Here is a 20,374-nt window from a genome sequence, read left to right as displayed (position 1 = left end):
CAGAAGAACCATACAAAATAGCATCCTTTTACATATTCTCCTTTATCCATTAGTAGCAGGAAATTAAATGTAACAGGAACATTTTCCCTTCTATTTATGTTTTTATGAACAAGGTAGACATCCATTACAAGCCAGTAAGGAACTAAAAAAGCTTTTTTTTTTTTTTTTTAAACCTGCTATCATATATCCAAAGAAAATTTCTCATACATTCAAGGACTTCTGCTGTATATATGGAAATGGGACTTGATATACCGCCTTTTTGTGGTTTTTACAACTACATTCAAAGCAGTTTACATAATATATACAGGTACTTATTTATACCTGAAGCAATAGAGGGTTAAATGACTTGCCCAGACTCAAAAGGAGCTGCAGTGGGAATTGAACCCAGTTCCCCAGGATCAAAGTCCACTGCACTAATCACTAGGCAACTCCTCCACTCCACATATATGCGTGTACATATACATATATACATGAAATCTTACTTTATTTGCTGTTACCCTTGGTTAACAGTGTGTAATATAAAATATATATCTACTAGTAAAAAAGGCCCGTTTCTGACACAAATGAAACGGGCGCTAGCAAGGTTTTCCTCGGAGTGTGTATGTTTGGGAGAGTGTATGTGAGAGTGACTGTGTGAGAGACAGAGTGAAAGTGTGAGTGTGTGTGTGTGAGAGAGAGAGTGAGTCTGGGTGTGTGTGTGAGAATGAGAGTGTTTGCAAGTGTGTATGTGAGACACAGTGTGAGACAGAGTGTGTGTGTGTGTGCGAGAGAGAGTGTGTGTGAGACACAGATTCTCTGTGAGAGTGAGTGTATGAGACCAAGCGAGTGTGTGAGTGAGTGTGTGGCACATAGAGAGTGAATGTGATACAGTGTGAGACAGAGTGTGTGAGAGTGAGAGTCAGAAAGACATTGTATATGAGAGAGAGAGTGTGTGTGTGACAGAGATACCTCCCTTCCTGTGTCTCTCTGGTGTCAGGCCCCCTCCCCTCTGTCTGTGGTGTCTGAGATTCCTGCCACTGCACCCAAGCAATTGGTGTGCTGGAGGAGGGGGAGGGGGGATGTGTTGGGGGGGTTCAGGTTGAAAGAAGAGGGGTGCGGGGGGTTCAGGAAGCGCTACCAGATGCGAGTGAAAGAGTGTGTGTGTGTGTGTGTGGGGGGGGGGGGGGGGTTCAGGAAGCAATGCCAGATGACTGAGTGTGTGTGTGGGTGGGGGTGGGCAGTGGGTTCAGGAAGCGCTGGCAGATGAGAGAGTGAGTGTGTGTATAGAGTTTCAGGAAGCACTGCGAGATGAGTGAGAGTGTGTGTGTGTGTGGGGGGGGGGGGGGGGGGTTCAGGAAGCGCTGGCAGATGAGAGAGAGTGAGTGTCTGTGTGTGTGTGTGTGTACGGGGTTTCCGGAAGCGCTGGCAGATGAGAGAGAGAGAGTGTATGTGGGGGGAGGGAGGTTCAGGAAGCGCTGGCAGTTGAGAGTGAGAAAGAGTGTGTGTGTGTGTGTGTGTTGGAGGGGTGTGTGTGGGGGGTGTGTGTTGGGGGTTTCAGCTTGGAAGAGGAGGGGTGTGTGGGGGTGTCTGTAAGTGCTGCGAGATGAGTGAGTGAGTGTGTGGGGGGGCGGTTTATCAAGTGTTTCCACATGAGAGTGTGTGTGTGTGGTGGGGGGCTTCAGGAAGCGCTGCCAGATGAGCGAGAGTATGTGTGTGTGGGGGGGGGGGGGGTTCAGGAAGCGGTGCGATATGAGAGACTGAGTGTGTGTGTGTGTGGTGGGGGGGGGGGTTGCGACATGAGTGAGTGAGTGTGTATGTGGGGGGCAGGGATTTCAGGAAGAGCTGCCAGATTAGAGAGAGAGAGACTGAGTGTGTGTGTGTTGGGGGGGGCATTGAAGTGTGGCCAAATGAGAGTGAGTGTGTGTGTTTGGGGGGGGGGGAGGTCAGGAAACACAGCCAGATGAGTGAGTGTGGGGGGGCAGGGGTTTCAGGAAGCGCTGGCAGATGAGAGTGTGTGTGTGTGTGTGTGTGTGTGTTGGGTGGGGGGGGGGGGGGGGTTCAGGAAGCGCTGCCAGATGAGAGAGAGTGAGTGTCTGTGTGTGTGTGTACGAGGTTTCCGGAAGCGTTGGCAGATGAGAGAGAGAGAGTGTATGTGGGGGGAGGGAGGTTCAGGAAGCGCTGGCAGATGAGAGTGAGAAAGAGTGTGTGTGTGTGTGTTGGAGGGGTGTGTGTGGGGGGTGTGTGTTGGGGGTTTCAGCTTGGAAGAGGAGGGGTGTGTGGGGGTGTCTGTAAGTGCTGCGAGATGAGTGAGCGAGTGTGTGGGGGGGCGGTTTATCAAGTGTTTCCACATGAGAGTGTGTGTGTGTGGTGGGGGGCTTCAGGAAGCGCTGCCAGATGAGCGAGAGTATGTGTGTGGGGGGGGGGGGGGGTTCAGGAAGCGGTGCGATATGAGAGACTGAGTGTGTGTGTGTGTGTGTGGTGGGGGGGGGGGTTGCCACATGAGTGAGCGAGTGTATGTGGGGGGCAGGGATTTCAGGAAGCGCTGCCAGTTGAGAGAGAGAGACTGAGTGTGTGTGTGTTGGGGGGGGGGCGTTGAAGTGTGGCCAAATGAGAGTGAGTGTGTTTGGGGGGGGGGGGGGTCAGGAAACACAGCCAGATGAGTGAGTGTGGGGGGGGGGCAGGGGTTTCAGAAAGCGCTGGCAGATGAGAGTGTGTGTGTGTTGGGGGGGGGGCGTTGAGGAAGTGTGGCCAAATGAGAGTGAGTGAGTAAGTGTGGGGGGGGGGGGGGTAAGGAAGCGGTGCCAGATGAGGATGAGTGTGTGTGTGTGTTGTGTGGTTCAGTTTTTTGGGGGGAGGGAGGATCCTGCTTTTTAGAAGAAGAAGTAATGAAGCGTGTCCTCCGCGCGATGCCCCCCCTCCCGCCGCCATCCCACCCACAGCGATGCACCCGGTCGCCGCCATCCCACCCACCGTGGCCATCGCACCCACCATCGCGTAGTTTTGCTGGCGGGGGGACCCAAAATCCCGCCAGCAGAAGTCTTGTGTGTGTGCTGAGTGAGTCAGACTCCTCCAGCGATCTTCGGCGTTGCTAGCCTGTGCAGGGCGGGGTTCTTTGCGTCTGACGTCCTGCACGTGCAGGACGTCAGATGCACAGAAGCCCTGGCTGCCTGCACAGGCTAGCAACGCCGAAGATGACGCCGTGGTCAGCAGACAGGACTGCTGGCGGGGTTTTGGGTCCCCCGCTGGCAAAGCAACGCGAAGGTGGGTGGCTTAGTAGGGGGTTGTTGCGGGGGGGGGGGGGGGGTGTTGGACCTCCTTATTTTGACCTGCAGCTTTGGGGGGGGGGGGGGTCGGGTCGGGGCGAAGGTAGGCAGATCTATCATTATGTGGGTGGGGCTTCTAGTTTTTGACGTTTTGCGTGCGGGGGGGGGGGGTGCTGGATGTCGGGACTGTGGACTCCGGAGCTGTGGAGGTGTTTTCCCTTTCCACGGGTGGGTCGGCAGGGGGAGGAGTAGGGAAACACGCTCCGCGTGTTTCCCTACTCCTCCCCTTGCGTGGGTGCGATCCGGTTTTTGTTTTCCGCCCTCGACGTCATGACGTTTGACGCGAGGGCGGGGCAGAGACGGCTGGGTGGCTTCACACCACGAACACCACGAACCCTTCAGGGAGTGTTTTAGTGACTTCAGAACGTTGTCCTCATTAGAACGTTCACGGTGCGTTTTATTATATTAGATTACACTCCTGGGAATTATGTGCCAAAAGTTTCAAAATCATACACCAAAACATTCAGAATTATGTAAAAGTAAAGCGAAGATACTTACCTATAGCAGGTATTTTCCGAGGACAGCAGGCTGATTGTTCTCACATGTGGGTTGTCGTCAGCGTCAGCCCAGAAATTGGCATTTTGCAAGCAAAATATTTAAAAAGTTTTGCCAGAGTCTTCTGGTGCCCATGCAACGCATGTGCGGACCAATTTCCCGCCCGTCGCATGAGCGCGTTCCCTCAGTTAAATCAAAAGCATAAAAAGAACCAAACAACAACTTCAAAGGGGAGGAGGGTGGGTTTGTGAGAACAATCAGCCTGCTGTCCTCTGAGAATATCTGCTACAGGTAAGTATCTTCGCTTTCTCCGAGGACAAGCAGGCTGCTTGTTCTCACATGTGGGGTATCCCTAGCAACCAGGCTCACTCAAAACAATGAACATTGGTCAATTGGGCCTCGCAACAGCGAGGACATAACATAGATTGACCTGAAACCAAAAACAACTAAGAGTGCAGCCTGGAACAGAACAAAAATGGGTCTAGGAGGGTGGAGTTGGATTCTAAACCCCAAACAGATTCTGCAGCACTGACTGCCCAAACCAACTGTCGAGTCAGTTATCCTGCTGACGGCAGTAGTGAGATGTGAATGTGTGGACTGATGACCACGTTGAAGCCTTGCAAATCTTTTCAGTGGAGGCTGACTTTAAGTAAGCCACTGACGCAGCCATGGCTCTAACATTATGAGCCGTGACATGGCCCTCCAGAGTCAGCCCAGCTTGGGCATAAGTGAAGGAAATGCAATCTGCTAGCCAATTTGAGATTGTGAGTTTTCCGATGGCGACTCCCCTCCTGTTGGGATCGAAAAAAAACAAACAACTGGGCGGACTGTCTGAAGGGCTTTCTCCGCTCCACGTAAAAGGCCAATGCTCTCTTGCAGTCCCAAGGTATGCAAACTGCTTTCGCCAGGGTGGGTATGAGGACGGGGAAAGAATGTTGGCAAGACAATTGACTGGTTAAAATGGAACTCTGACACCACCTTTGGCAGGAACTTAGGGTGCGTGCGGAGGACTACTCTGTTGTGTTGAAATTTGATATAAGGTGCATGCACTACCAAGGCCTGAAGCTCACTGACCCTACGAGCTGAAGTAACAGTCACTAAGAAAATGACCTTCCAGGTCAAGTACTTCAGATGGCAGGAATTCAGTGGCTCAAAAGGAGCTTTCATCAGCTGGGTGAGAACGACGTTGAGATCCCATGACACTGGTGGAGGTTTGATAGGGGGCTTTGACAAAAGCAAACCTCTCATGAAGCAAACAACTAAAGGCTGAGCATAGATAGGCTTACCCTAAAAGCACTAATCACACTAAGGTGAACTCTTACGGAGTTGGTCTTGAGACCAGACTCTGACAAGTGTAGAAGGTATTCAAGCAGGGTCTGTATAGCACAAGAAAGAGGATCTAGGGCCTTGCTGTCACACCAGACGGCAAACCTCCTCCATCTGAAAGAGTAACACCTCTTCGTGGAATCTTTTCTGGAAGCAAGCAAGACTCGGGAGACACCCTCTGATAGACCCAAGAAGGCAAATTCTAAGCTCTCAACATCCAGGCTGTGAGAGCCAGAGACTGGAGGTTGGGATGTAGAAGCGACCCCTCGTTCTGGGTGATGAGGGTTGGAAAACATTCCAATCTCCATGGTTCCTCGGAGGACAACTCCAGAAGAGGAGGGAACCAAATCTGACGCGGCCAGATGGGAGGATATGCATACAGAAGGTCTGTCCCCCAATATAGGAGAAAGGCATATGATGCTAGTTTGTCGTGGGCCTGAAGCCTTGAACAGAACTGAGGGACTTTGTGATTGATCTGAGTGGCAAAAAGATCCACCAAGGGGGTGCCCTACGCTTGGAAGATCTTGCTGACTACGCCCATGTGAGGTCGCATTATCCTGCTCAACCTGTCGGTCAGACTGTTGTTTACGCCTGCCAGATAAGTGACTTGGAGAAACATGCCGTGACGACAAGCCCAAAGCCACATCTGGATGACTTCCTGACACAGAGGGCGAGATCTGGTGCCCCTCTGCTTGTTGGTGTAAAACATGGCAACCTGATTGTCTGTCTGAATTAAGATTACTCGATTGGACAGCCAATCTCTGAAAGCCTTTAGAGCATTCCAGATTGCTCTTAATTCCAAGAGGTTGATCTGCAGACCTCTTTCCTGAAAGGACCAGGCTCCCTAAGTGTGGAGCCCATCTACATGAGCTCTCCACCCCAGGAGAGATGCATCTGTCGTCAGCACTTTTTGTGGCTGAGGAACTTGAAATGGTCATTCCATGGTCAAATTGGATCAAATCATCCACCACTGAAGAGAGATCCGAAAGTCAGTGGATAGTTGGATTACATCCTCTAGATCCCCCGCAGCTTGGAACCACTGGGAAGCTAGGGTTCATTGAGCTGATCTCATATGTAGACGTGCCATGGGCATTACATGAACTGTGGAGGCCATGTGCCCCAGAAGTCTCAACATCTGCCTAGACATGACCTGCTGAGACATTTTAACCATAGACACCAGGGACTGAAGGTTGTCCGCCCTGCCTTGGGGAGATAAGCTCGAGCTGTCTGTGTGTTCAGCAGAGCTCCAATGAATTCCAATTTTTCGACTGGGGTGAGATGGGACTTGGGATAATTTATGACAAACCGCAGAGCACCTTCACTCGAGGTGCTCTTCACCAGCCAATCATCGAGATAAGGGAACACATGCACTCCCAGTCTGTGTAGCGATGCTGCGAATACAGCAAGGCATTTTGTAAACACTTTGGGCGCAGATGCCAGGCCAAACGGCAGCACACGGTACTGAAAGTGCTGTGTTCCTAGCTGAAATCGAAGATACTTCCTGTGAGCTGGAAGTATCGAAATGTGTGTGTAAGCATCCTTTAAGTCCAGAGAGCACAGCCAATCGTTTTCCTGAATCATGGAAAGAAGGGTGCCTAGGGAAACCATCCTGAACTTTTCTCGAATAAGAAATTTGTTCAGGGCCCTTAGGTCTAGGATGGGACGCATCCCCCCTTTTCCTTTTGCACAAGGAAGTACCTGGAATAGAATCCCAGCCCTTCTTCCCCTGGTGGAATGGGTTTGACCGCTTGGGTCTGTAGAAGGGCGGAGAGTTCTTCTGCAACTACCTGCTTCCGCTGGGAGCTGTAGGACTGAGCTCCCGGTGGGCAATTTGGAGGCTTGGATTCCAGATTGAGGGTGCATCCTAACCGGACAATCTGAAGAACCCACCGGTCGGAGGTTATAAGAGGACACCTTTGGTGAAAAAACATTAACCTCCCCACAACCGGCAAGTCAACCGGTACGGACACGTTTACTGAGGCTATGCTGAACTGGAGCCAGTCAAAAGCCCGTCCCTTGCTTTTGCTGAGGAGCCGCAGTGGCCTTAGGTGCACGCTATTTACGAGAATGAGCGCACTGGGACTGAGCCTGGGCAGGCTGCCGAGAAGCAGAAGTGTACCTATGCCTAGCACAGGAATAGGGAGCACTCCTCTTCCCTCCAAAGAACCACCTAGATGAGGAGGTAGTAGCAGAAGATGCCCGGCGGGCGAGAGAATCCATAGCATCATTGTGCTTCTTGGTCTGGTCAACAAGATTCTCTACATTCTCACCAAAAAGGTTATCCACCCCGGCAAGCAACATCCGCCATCCGCTGCTGGACTGAATGATCCAGGTCACAGACATGCAGCCATGAGAGTCTGCGCATCACTATACCTTGGGAAGCGATCCTGGATGCTACATCAAAAGTGTCGAACATACACCTGGCCAGGAATTTTCGACATGCCTTCTGCTGCCTAACCACCTGGCGAAAAGGCTCGGCCTGCTTCGGAGGGAGTGCATCAACCAAGCTGGACAGTTGCCTCACCAAGCTGGACAGTTGCCTCACCGAGTTCTGCAAGTGGACGCTCGTGAAGAGCTGGTATGACTGGATCTTAGCAGCGAGCATAGCGTCCTGATAAGTCTTCCTCCCAAAAAAGTCCAAGGTTCTAGATTCTCTGCCTGGGGCACCGAGGCATAGTCCCTAGTGCTCTTGGCTCTTTTGAGGGCGGAGTCCACCACCACCATGGAATTGTGAGGTAGCTGAGACCTCATCAATCCAGGTTCACCGTGGATCCGATATTGGGATTCAGCTTTTTTCAGGATCACGGGATTAGACAGCAGGAACAAGCAGTTTCGCATAAGGACTTACTTCACTATATTATGCAAAGGAGCCGTTGCAGCCTGTCTAGGTGGAGAAGGATAATCCAGGACCTCGAGCATCTCAGCCCTGGGCTTATCCTCAACCTTTATAGGGAAGGGAATAGCCGCAGCCAAAGGAGGTAAAGGATAGACTCTCCGGTGGAGAAAGTCTCCTTTCTGGTGGAGGGGAAGATTCAGAGGGAATCCCATAAGACTCGTCAGAAGAAAAGTACCTGGGATCTTCCTCTTCCTCCCACAAATGCTCATCTTCAGTATCAGACAAGACATCCCTCAGAGCAGTCCGAAGCTGAGCCTACCTCGACCCCGAGGAGCGACGTCCTCGATGGCGGTGGCGAGAAGTGGACCCCTGCCTGGACTGCGGTGAAGCTTCCTCCACAGATGTCGAACAGAAGTCAACATGTCTGGCAGGCGGTACCGAGGTCGGGGACCTCACCACAGGCGAAGGGGCCAGATGCCGCTGCAGCAGATGGTACGGAAGGAGCAAGCACCCCTGACACCGAAGCAGACTGATGCACTCGTCGAGAGCTGCCATCTGACAAGGCTGCGAGGTCGGTAAAGAAGCCGGTGGCAGAATCTGTCGAGGCTCAGGAGCACGTACCGGGCTGCCAGAAGACCGACGCATTGGCACCTCCTGAATAGAGGGGGAGCGATATTCTCGGCGCTGACACTTCTCAGGTGCCGATTCCCTGAATGCCCCGGAGCTCCCGGCATCGTGTGTCGAAGGAGAATGATGAAGGTGCTTCTTTGCCTTCGCTCGACGCCCGTCATCAAGACTCCTCAGTACCGATGAGGAGGGCGTGGAATCATCACGCCTCCTTGGGATGGGGTCCGACAAAGTTCGGGGGGCCTGCATAACAGGAGGCCTCGAGGCAAGTGGAGACCCACTCGATGCCTCACTGCTCCCAGCGCGAATTGGTCATTCAGCAGCCATTACCTCCGCTCCCGACGTCAATGCTTACCTCAATGTTTTACCGATGTCGAAGGACCGGACCAAGCCCCAAAAAGCTTTCCTCGTTGGGTTTCTCGTAACGCTTGGGTCCGTTTCTTCATACGAAGACACAGACTACAAGCGGCTGGGCTATGGTTGGGTCCAAGTCACTGGATACACCAGGTGTGGGTATCGGTACCTGAGATGGTCCGATTGCACCGAGTACAATGTTTGAAGCCGCTGGGAGTCTTCGATGAAATGGAAGGAAAAACGGCTCCGGCGAAATCAAAAGACGCGATTGTGCCTGTCAAAAAAAAAGGACACAAAAATAAGGGAAAGAAGCCAGCCGTGCCGAAAAAGAAAGGAAACTTTAAAAGGGAGAAAAAAAAACTAACAAAAGTAAAGCACCTCTCTCTTTTTTTTTTAAATCATAATAAAAGAAAAAAATCGAAGAAAAGGAAGACTCTCTCCTGGGCCTGAGAGGAGCAGCGAAAGCAAACACCGCACCTCAACGTGGAAAAAAAACAACTGAGGGAACGCGCTCACGTGATGGGTGGGAAATCAGTACATGCATACGCGGTGCGCGCTACACGCGTGCCAGAAGTCTCTGGGAAAACATTTTTTATATTTTGCTTGCAAAATGATGATTCCTGGGCCGACGTTGACCCACATGTGAGAACAAGCAGCCTGCTTGTCCTCAGAGAAATATTTTTATCTTTCACAGAATAGATCAACAGTATAGAACTTGATTATGAGTAGGTACAAGTACTTTTGCAACAAGTTATGAGATTGCCTGGGTAATGAATGACTTATTGCCATATGAATGGATGGTATAAGTAAGTGAGTGATTTGTGGGTGTGATATGTTTCAGTGTGTGGTGTGTTTTTGTGAGAGTGAGCAGCTGGGCTCAGTTTGAATGGGTATCAGCGCTGCGTATGCCTTGTAGCGCTATAGAAATGATAAATAGTAGTAGTAGTAGTATCTGCAGGTCTGTAGTAGGAAACTGGCTACATTTGTTCAAGGCTAAGGGGGAGTGGTTGGAATGCACAAGAAGAGGGTAGGTTGAGGTGGGGTTTTCATGGATGGGGAGGGGCGGCTACAAGTGTTTAGTTTGGGGGTTTATATGGTGCTTATAAATGACTGAATAGATAGGTAGGTAGATCATGCAGATTTGTGATGTTATGCATTCTGGGAACTCTCTTGTCCCCCCATCAAGACCGTTTCTCTTGCTCCTCCTCCTCTCTTCTCTTCTCCAAAACACATCTTGACTCTATTTCCCATCAGTGCTCCCTTTCTATATCTGGGAACACTCCTTCCCCAATCATCTCCACATTCTTCCCTTTTCCTCTGCTGGAGAAAACATTTCCAGCCTTCTTTCTCCCCTTCCCTATGACTAGATCCCTCCTTCCTCCCTTTAGTCATATTGGACTGGATTCAGTATACGACACTCATAAATCACCACTCAGCACTTTTCTATAAAGGTCACTCCAGGCTGAGCACCATTTATATGTAATTCCTGGCAACAAATTTGGGCATGCATCACCAGTATTCTTTAATATGGCTTGAAAAGTTTTGGAATACCCATGACCCACCCACACTCTCTTTTGGGTTGAATGTTACGGGATTTGGGGGCCCAGTGTTATAGAATAGCACACAGTCAGAAGCGTGTGCAGTCCCTAATTAGTACCAATTAATGGCAATAGATTGTTAGCAACCAATTAAGCTGCACACGCATCTCAGGATCACACCCAAATTTTGGCACACAAATTTGGGTGACCTTTATAGAATCTGGGAGATTGTGTAAGCCAGTCCAACTGCTTTCCCCTGTGGGTCTCCAAGGAAGGCCAGGAGAGTGCTGCAATTAAATAGTACACAGTAGATGATGGCAGATAAAGACCTGTACAGTCCATCCAGTCTGCTCAACAAGATAAACTTATTTTATATGCTACTTTACATGTATACCTGTCCTTGAGTTGTCCTTAAACATATAAAGAGGAATCCAATAAAATTTATATGAAAATATGATGTTTGATTTTAACAAAATATTTCTAAAAAGCAAGGAAAAGACCTCAAAACGCCCGACCGCTTACTTTCAGTATTCAGCGGCTTTAACTGGGGGCGTGGTGTTCATCACTGGTCATAAAAACCTTGCTTGGAAAGAATTATTTTAACTTTTAATTTATTTTCAAATTTATTTCCAAAAAGATTTTAGCAATTTTGCTGTTTTTTACAAAAACATTTTTTTTAAATATATTGACAGTATCAATGCTAACTTCAAAATGTATTTAGCTCATAAAAACCTTCACTGATTCTCATGAAGTGCTATAAAGCAGCTTTACAAAAATAAAATCGAGCACTTATCTGTTGCCCTACGTTGGCCCCTTTCGCTTGTAGGCTTTTTCAAGGGCTGTGCTTCGACAGAGAAAGCGTTGAGAAAATTTTTTTCCTCTCTCTCAGATCAAGAGAGGAAAAAAATGTTCTCAATGCTTTCTCTGTGGATATCCTAAAAACCCGATGGGACTAGGTGTGCCCTGAGGACTAGGTTGGGAATGGCTGGCTCTGGACTGACTCCATTCTCCTTATATATTTTTGAACATATGGAGGGGCATAATCGAAAGGGGTGCCCAAGTTTTCCTGAGGACGTCCTCGCAGGACGTCCCGGTGAAGGGGCAGGGAAACCTGTATTATCGCAACAAGATGGACGTCTACCTTTCGTTTCGATAATACGGTCGGGGATGCCCAACTCTTGATATTTAGGTCGTCCCTAGAGATGGTCGTCCTTAGACTTGGTCGTTTCTGATTTTCGGTGATAATGGAAACTAAGGACTCCCATCTCAGAAATGACCAAATGCAAACCCTTTGGTCATGGGAGGAGCCAGCATTCAGAGTCCCCCTCATATGCCAGGACACCAACCGGGCACTCTAAGGGGCACTGCAGTGGACTTCAGAAAAAGCTCCCAGGTACACAGCTCCCTTACCTTGTGTGCTGAGTCCCCCCAAAACCCACTCCCCACAACTGTACACCACTACCATAGCCCTTAGATATGGGTACAGTGGGTTTGTGGTGGATTTTGAAGGGCTCACATTTACCACCACAAGTGTAACAGGTGGGGGGGGGGGCCTGGGTCCGCCTGCCTGAAGTGCACTGCACCCACTAAAACTGCTCCAGGGACCTGCATACTAGTGTCATGGAGCTGGGTATGATATTTGAGGCTGGCATAGAGGCTGGCAAAATATATTTAAAAAATGTTTTAGTGACCACTGGGGGAGAAAGAGGAGGTCATCTGGTCAGTTCGGGCACCTTTTTGTGGCTTGGTAGTAAGAAAAAAAGGACCAGGTAATGTCGTCCAAGTGTTTGTTAGGGACGCCCTTTTTTTTTCAATTATGGGTCGAGGATGCCCATGTGTTAGGCACACCCAAGTTCCGCCTTCACTACACCTCTGACATGCCCCCGGGAACTTTGGTCGTCCCCGCAACGGAAAGCAGTTGGGGACGCCCAAAATTGGCTTTCCATTATACTGATTTGCGCGGCCCTGTGAGAAGGACGCCCATCTTGCGATTTGTGTCGAAAGATGGGCGTCCTTCTCTTTCGAAAATAAGCCTGATGGTCTCCAGAACTGTACACAGTAGTCTAAATGAGGTCTCACCAGAGACTTATACAGAGGCATTATCACCTCCTTTTTCCTGTTGGTCATGCCTTTCCCTATGAACCTAAGCATCCTACTAGCTTTTGCTGTCACCTTTTCTACCTGTTTGACAACATACAATCTCACCCAAGAGAACTCTTGCTCTCTTTGTGAAGTGCTGCTTCAGGTAAACAGTTGCCTGTTGCTTTAAGATTGTTTAAAGACTATTTTTAATTTCACATATGGGATATGAAGCACAACTTATATTGCTAAAACTATTGGGCAAATGATTGAGAAGAATTTGAAGGTATGGCCATGCTAAGGAAGGTATTCTCTGGAAAATGTCCTTTCATCCGTTTTAAACATTTAAAACTTAAAAGTGCAAAAAGTCATATTTTATTACAGTGCTTTAGTCAAAGAATGTTTCTGTAATTGTTCTGCTTGTTCTTATGATTTCTTCCCATTTTTCGAGTATTTTCATAATTAATACACTGCCATGTGATTTCAACAGAATGGATAAAAATACAACATAATGAACATTTTAGGTCTTGTAATTATTTCACGGACAAAATAGTGCTGGTTCAGGTTGTGCAGTTACTGAATAGATTCCTGTTGAACTAGAGAATGCTCTTATTTATTAGGGCTCCTTTTATAAAGCCGTGGTAGTGATTAGCGGCACGCCAAATGCGACAAAGTCCATTCAATTCCTATGGCTTCATCACATTCAGCAAACAGTAATCACTACATGGCTTTGTAAAAGGAGCCCTTAATATTTTACATAAAGAAAGTGAATCAATGTATTTTCAAACTATTATGAACAGCATGGCAGTCTACTAAACAGGCCCCTTGAACAGCAGACAATATTTTTTCCTGAAGCTATATTTGTCACAGTTAAGCTGGAGCAACTCTGCAATCAATGAAATTAGTAAGAAGAAGGTCTAGTGCCATCTTTGTAAGATGTAGAAACACTCATACTACATTTTGAAAAACTGAATTAAGTGATAAATTAGACAAAAATTGAACATGACTACATCATTTCTTTCTATCCTGATGGACTACAGCCTTACCTTTCTGTTGACTCATTAGTTGAGGCTTTAGTCCATGTTCCAGCAACAGCATCTGTTATAAATCCCATATCATCATGGGAACTGGAAGACGAATGGTCGGAGAGATGTGGAGGGAGTACTGGCAGTCTATCATCTTCAATAATTACAGTGTCATCTTGGGGCATGTTCACAGTTGGAGACAGCTGGTATTTACCTGTACAAGACAAAATGGTGAGGAGCTGAATAAAGGAATAAGTAGCCAAACCAAGCTAGGTATAACAAAACAAAACAAAGGGACGTTTGCTAGTATCACATAATAAAAAAAGCTGAAATTTAAAATACAGAATTTTGAAGCACTTGTTATATTTATTGGCCATGTCTCCAGAAAGTGTACTACTTACAACTGTGTGCTAATTGTGTGTGCAGCTGGCAAGCATTCAATATTTGTTTCTTTGAAAATAACTAACCATCCTAATTCCTTGTGCTTAACCTAATGGCTGTAAATAGCTCTTCTCCAATCCATATTACCGCACTATATCCTTCGTCGATTGTAAACTGTGCAAAATACAGCCAACAGGGTTCTCACTAATGCTACATGTCGGGATCACGTCACCCCTCTTTTGATGAAACATCATTGGTTCCTAATTCAATATCGTAATCTAGAATCTTTAAAATTTTGACTATGAGGCTCATTTTTAAAGCACTTGTTTACTAAGCTGCATTATAGTCGTGTTCGAGCTTTTTTTTTTACACATTTAAATCTTAATACAAGGAGTTTTTAATGCGTGTTAACCATGTACACATCTACAATATCCCTATAGGCGCCTACACAGTTAGCACACGTGCTAAATGCAGGCGCATTAAAAATGCTAACACGCCTTAGTAAACAGGGCCCTTACACTTGCAAAGTTCCATAGGTTACCAAGTCTAAGCGCTTTGAAAATATGCCTCTAAGACTCATAAGGTGCTTTATCATAATCCTTCCTATTTTGCTTCTAAAATGTTGTTTCACGTTCCACCTAGGGCCTTACGCTCACTGCACAATGGTTGTCTAAATATTCTGTTGGTTTTGTCCATACACTTGGGAATCTACACACCACCGTGCCTTTTCTTTTATGGCCCCCTTTAATGTTGAACTGCGCTTTCTTTCACAACATTTAAAGCGGCTCTGAAGATACATTTATTTCAATTAGCTTTTCCTATTTAGATTAAATTTGATGGAAGGACAGAACAAGATTGTAATAATCTGTCTCTTCATGTTCAAAGGTACAGTGCAGCGTACGTCTAGTAGTGCTATTGAAATGATAAGTAGTAGTAGTAGTAGTAGTTTTAGCTTTTCTTGTTTATAATTGTAGTACCCGTTTCTTTTATTGTTATTAGTAGATTTGTAAATTGCCTTCGTTCCCTATGGCTCTCCATCTTACACTTCCCCGCAATACAGCATTCAGTTACCTGGGGCCCAAACTGTGGCATGATCTTCCCTCCTCTCTCAGAGCTTCTTCACCTCTTCCATCATTTACGGTCCATTTGAAAATCTTTTTATTCTCTTCTGTTTTTCATTCTGTCAATTAAGTTGTCTTCCACCCTCTCCCCTCCCCCCACCGACAGTGCAGACTTTTATAATTAGCGAGTTGTAAACGGCTTAGCTTGCCTCTCAAGGATCAATTTGCAGTACATCAAATGAACAGAAATAAATTTTTTTAAACTTTACTTTCCAGTTTATGATTTCAGAAACAAGTTTCAAGCTACTTTAAAATGCAAAATGAATTGTCTTTAGGCATCATGGAATGCATTTAACATTTCTTTGAAACCAATTCCAAATAACAGGGCCGGTCTTAGCAATTGCGGGGCCCTGTACAGACCAGTTCGCTGGGGCCCCCCAGTCCCTCCCCCACCCAGCCCCTTGACAAAATATGTTTTAAACATTTTCTTTTATTTCAAATAAAGACAAATCAAGCAAAACTTGTATACAAAAACTAATTCAAACATGAAAAATGCTATACTAGGAACCCTTTGGGTTTAAAAAGCAAAACCATGTGCACGTAATGACTAGATAAATGAAGTACAATGAATCCCCTTAATATGTAATACTTGGTAGCAATAATTAAACAGTGATTGAATATTCAGCTAGCATGCAGCCTGAGCCAACAGATTTACTTTCCACTAAACATAATTAACTTTGTATGAACTTGGCTGCTAATAGTGTGCTGAACTGGACAATGTTGGCACATTTAGCCACACCCTTTTACCAGTCATGGCGCATATAAACAGTAATCGTTGAAATATTACACCAGTACAGGAGAAGAAAAATTGGGATTTTTTCATTATAAATAATTTCTGCAAGCTGTTACAGCTCCAGTATATCCAAAATGACACAAACCAAATTAGCATACAGATTCTGCATGCAGCACAATACCAGAAAAATAGAACATTGCTATACATTGCAAAATAAGACAGCAGATGTAAATTCTCAAATTGGACATGTTCCCCTCCCATCTATGTCCAGCGATTCTCCTTTGCCCCCTGTCCTCCCCTCTCATCCACATTCAGTGATTTTCCTCTGACCCCTGCCCTCCTCTCCCATCCATGTCCAGCATTTCTCCTCCCTCCCCTCTCCTCCATCCATGTGCATCCCCTTCCTGTCTTCCCTCACCTCTATCCATCCATGTCCAGCAACTCTCCTCTCTCCCCTGCCCTCCCCACCCATCCATGTCCAGCGATTCTCCTTTGCCCCCTGTCCTCCCCTCTCATCCACATCCTGTGATTCTCCTGTCCCCTGTGCTCCCCTCCCATCGATTCTCCTCTGCCCTCCCCTCCATGTCCAGTGACTCACCCCAGCCCCCAACTTACCTCCCCTTTTCACCCCCCCCCCGAGTTTCAGTTCCCAACCCCAGCCCCACCTGTGCCCTCAGTTTTCCACTACAGCCCTCCTTACAGTGGCAGCGAAAAAGCAGGCTTGCCTCTCCTTTAAGCCTTCCCCTTCTCTCTCAGCATGCACTGTGTGCCGCCTTCGCGGAAACCGGAAACAGGAAATTGCATCAGTGTACGCTGAGAGAGAAGGGGAAGGTTTGAAGGAGAGGCGAGCCTGCTTTTCCGCTACAGCTGTGACTTTTTAAAGGCAGGACGGTTGTAAGGAAAGCAGATGAGGATCAATGGCACTATGGCACGGAGCGACAGGAAGTGCCACGGGGACCCCTGGAGGCGCGAGGCCTTGTGCGACCGCTCCATTCGCCCCTGCCAAATATTTGCTGAGAACATGAAGTGAGGACTGTATTATATAATTGTGCCACTGTAAAACATGTGATCTGGATTTGGCTAATAAACTGAATACTCAACACTACAGACTTGGTTTTCCTTTCCAGGATAGGCCTTTGCTCCCAAAGTCTGCTGGGATGAGTTACAGTGGAGAGAATGTTCACAGACCCTGGAGGAGGTAGGAAGTACATAAACAGTCAGGGCTGGATTATGGCACAACTCAGTTCTACATCTACGTGGATAAAATATAGATACTCATACTCATTGAACCAGACTTACCTACAGTCTTGAACAAACTATTTAATAGCAATTCAAGGATAGGCTAAAAACAACAAAACTTTGCGTGAACTCAAGTAAAACTGAGCTCTTTGTGGGTCCCTAAAACAAGTGGGCACATACCTAACGGCAAAATCTCTTTTGGGAGACAAAAACTTCCCCTTAAATCCCAAGTCAGGAATCTTGGAGTACAGTTAAATTCAACACATACACTGATCTCCCACCTCCCTCCCCAATCCAAACAATCTTCAGGAACTGCTTCTATCATTTATGACCACTAGGCAGCTTCTCTCCATACATTGAGAAAGAAAGTCATATCAGTGTTTCACACAATAACAACATCAAGACTGGACTATGGTAATGCACTCTACAACAGTCTGACTACATAGGGTTTGCACCAGCTTCAATTGATTCAGAATTCTGCAGCAAGACCATTTCTGCAAAAATTTCACTAGCAAGTAGTACAATATAGAGCTAAATGCAAAACTCTGTCTCATCTGAAATTCTTCTCCGTTAATATGATTGCCATAATATTCCTATGCACCTTATCTGTTATATACCGTATTTTTCGGACTATAAGACGCACTTTTTTCCCCAAAATTTGGGATTCTCGGCGGCCATTTTGAATCTCGCCGAGACCGTCAGAAAGCATTGAGAAGCACGGAGAGCAGCGCGATGGGCAGGAAAGAGGGGGCTCTTTCCTGCCCCGACGTCACTAGACCACCAGGGAACATGGAATCCTGTAAGTACGGGACGGAGGTCCAAAACCTGGACAAGACGCACCGGAGCACCTAGGTTTTAGAGGAGGGAAAGAGGAAAATTTTTTTTTCCTATTTCCCTCCTCTAAAACCTAGGTGCGTCTTATGGTCCGGTGCGTCTTATAGTCCGAAAAATACGGTATACTCTGATTCTCTATTCCATCAATGTGATTGCCACATTGAGCCTGCAAATAGGTAGAAAAATGTGGGTTATAAATGCAGCAAAATAAATAAATAAATCTTCAATGCCTTAAAGGAAATGGGTCAGAGTACTTCAAGAACAGAATCTCCCTCTACACACCTCCATGGTTGTTAATATCCTCTCACTGAGTATTCTTAATCACATACTCTCCAACAGACATCACATGATGTGATAACCACCAGCAAGCCTTCTTTAGAGTTGCTCTCTGGAATGCACTCCCTGAAAAGCTCCCCTTAACACACCACCATCTCTACCTTCAGGAAGTAGGTGAAAATTTGACTTCTCTCATGTCTTTAATGGAAGAAACAACAACTACCTTGCTGGTCACACACATAGACACAAGGTCTAACACCGGCTGCACATACTGTAGACGACTTGCTTATCTAGTACTACCCTAGCTGACATAATATTCATGTACCTTTCTGACTTTAATGCAACTTTCTTTAAGTTAGTCCCCTTATTTTCTAGTTCTGTTACTCTATCTTATCTGTTTATACTTTATGGTATCTATTAAGATATTTTATTGTGTATTGTGTATTGTGTATTGTGTTGGCATTTTTAGTAGAATATCATGTCATAATATGTACTATCATTTGAATAGTTTTACTGATGAAATTGTATATTGCCTGTATTCAACTTGTTGTCCACTGCCTTGGGTGAATTTGTTTATGTTTATTCATTACTTGATATACCGCCTTCACATAAGCAAGATCAAAGCGATTAACAAAACCAACCATAGTAAAGCATGAAAAAACTCCCATATTAATGAAAGTATAGAGAAAGTTCATTCGTACACAGAGGGCAGCCATCCAGACACACACACAAGTCTAAGCTAACACCCATTCACAGAGCTCTGAGTCGCCGCAAGGTCACTAGCACGAAATGCCTGTGGAAAAATTAAAGGCAAGCTTGAAAAAGTGACTAAGTACTGATTTAAATTTAGGGAATGAGAGTTCTGAACTAAGGGAGGAGGGAAGGTCATTCCAAAGTTGGGGGGCTAGGAAATAAAAAACAAAGGATCATGTGGTTTCATAATGAGGAGGTAAATAAATCATCATACATAAGGGGTTACAGAAAAAAAAAAACCTTGCTCATGGCAAACAGTAAAGATAGAGACATAAAACTCTTAGATCAATAGATAAACTGTAACTACTTAATAGCTCCATTAAAATTTACATAAACACATGCTTGATATACAATGCTTTTTCCCCTTCTTAGACAGAGAATGGGGAAAGAGTCTTTGTAAATCCAATTCTATATAACTGTGAATTGTCTAATTGATACAGCCCTGTGTACACATGCATAACAGATACTCTCACACCCACCACACCCCCTACTCACCCATCACACATTTCATAAACCCCCACTCTTGATATATCCCTCCAGCCCCTTACACATTCCTGACATTTCCTTCCATCACCATATACAGTGGGGGAAATAAGTATTTGATCCCTTGCTGATTTTGTAAGTTTGCCCACTGACAAAGACATGAGCAGCCCATAATTGAAGGGTAGGTTATTGGTAACAGTGAGAGATAGCACATCACAAATTAAATCCGGAAAATCACATTGTGGAAAGTATATGAATTTATTTGCATTCTGCAGAGGGAAATAAGTATTTGATCCCCCACCAACCAGTAAGAGATCTGGCCCCTACAGACCAGGTAGATGCTCCAAATCAACTCGTTACCTGCATGACAGACAGCTGTCGGCAATGGTCACCTGTATGAAAGACACCTGTCCACAGACTCAGTGAATCAGTCAGACTCTAACCTCTACAAAATGGCCAAGAGCAAGGAGCTGTCTAAGGATGTCAGGGACAAGATCATACACCTGCACAAGGCTGGAATGGGCTACAAAACCATCAGTAAGACGCTGGGCGAGAAGGAGACAACTGTTGGTGCCATAGTAAGAAAATGGAAGAAGTACAAAATGACTGTCAATCGACAAAGATCTGGGGCTCCACGCAAAATCTCACCTCGTGGGGTATCCTTGATCATGAGGAAGGTTAGAAATCAGCCTACAACTACAAGGGGGGAACTTGTCAATGATCTCAAGGCAGCTGGGACCACTGTCACCACGAAAACCATTGGTAACACATTACGACATAACGGATTGCAATCCTGCAGTGCCCGCAAGGTCCCCCTGCTCCGGAAGGCACATGTGACGGCCCGTCTGAAGTTTGCCAGTGAACACCTGGATGATGCCGAGAGTGATTGGGAGAAGGTGCTGTGGTCAGATGAGACAAAAATTGAGCTCTTTGGCATGAACTCAACTCGCCGTGTTTGGAGGAAGAGAAATG

General features: G+C 46.5%; 1 protein-coding gene across 3 annotated transcripts in view; it reads right to left on the bottom strand.

Annotated features, from left to right (window-relative positions):
* Positions 1–20,374, bottom strand: part of PARD3 (par-3 family cell polarity regulator) — a 1,299,417-nt gene that overhangs the window by 522,093 nt on the left and 756,950 nt on the right. For all 3 annotated transcript variants that reach the window (XM_030199049.1, XM_030199057.1, XM_030199066.1), the window contains exon 16: positions 13,604–13,796. In XM_030199049.1, the coding sequence (XP_030054909.1) occupies positions 13,604–13,796 (193 nt within the window). The remainder of the gene's footprint in view (positions 1–13,603; positions 13,797–20,374) is intronic.

Source organism: Microcaecilia unicolor, chromosome 1, assembly GCF_901765095.1.
Source record: "Microcaecilia unicolor chromosome 1, aMicUni1.1, whole genome shotgun sequence".
In the NCBI taxonomy this organism is placed as follows: domain Eukaryota; kingdom Metazoa; phylum Chordata; class Amphibia; order Gymnophiona; family Siphonopidae; genus Microcaecilia; species Microcaecilia unicolor.
The sequence above is the reverse complement of the archived record's forward strand: the minus strand, read 5'-3'. Positions and strand labels throughout refer to the sequence as shown.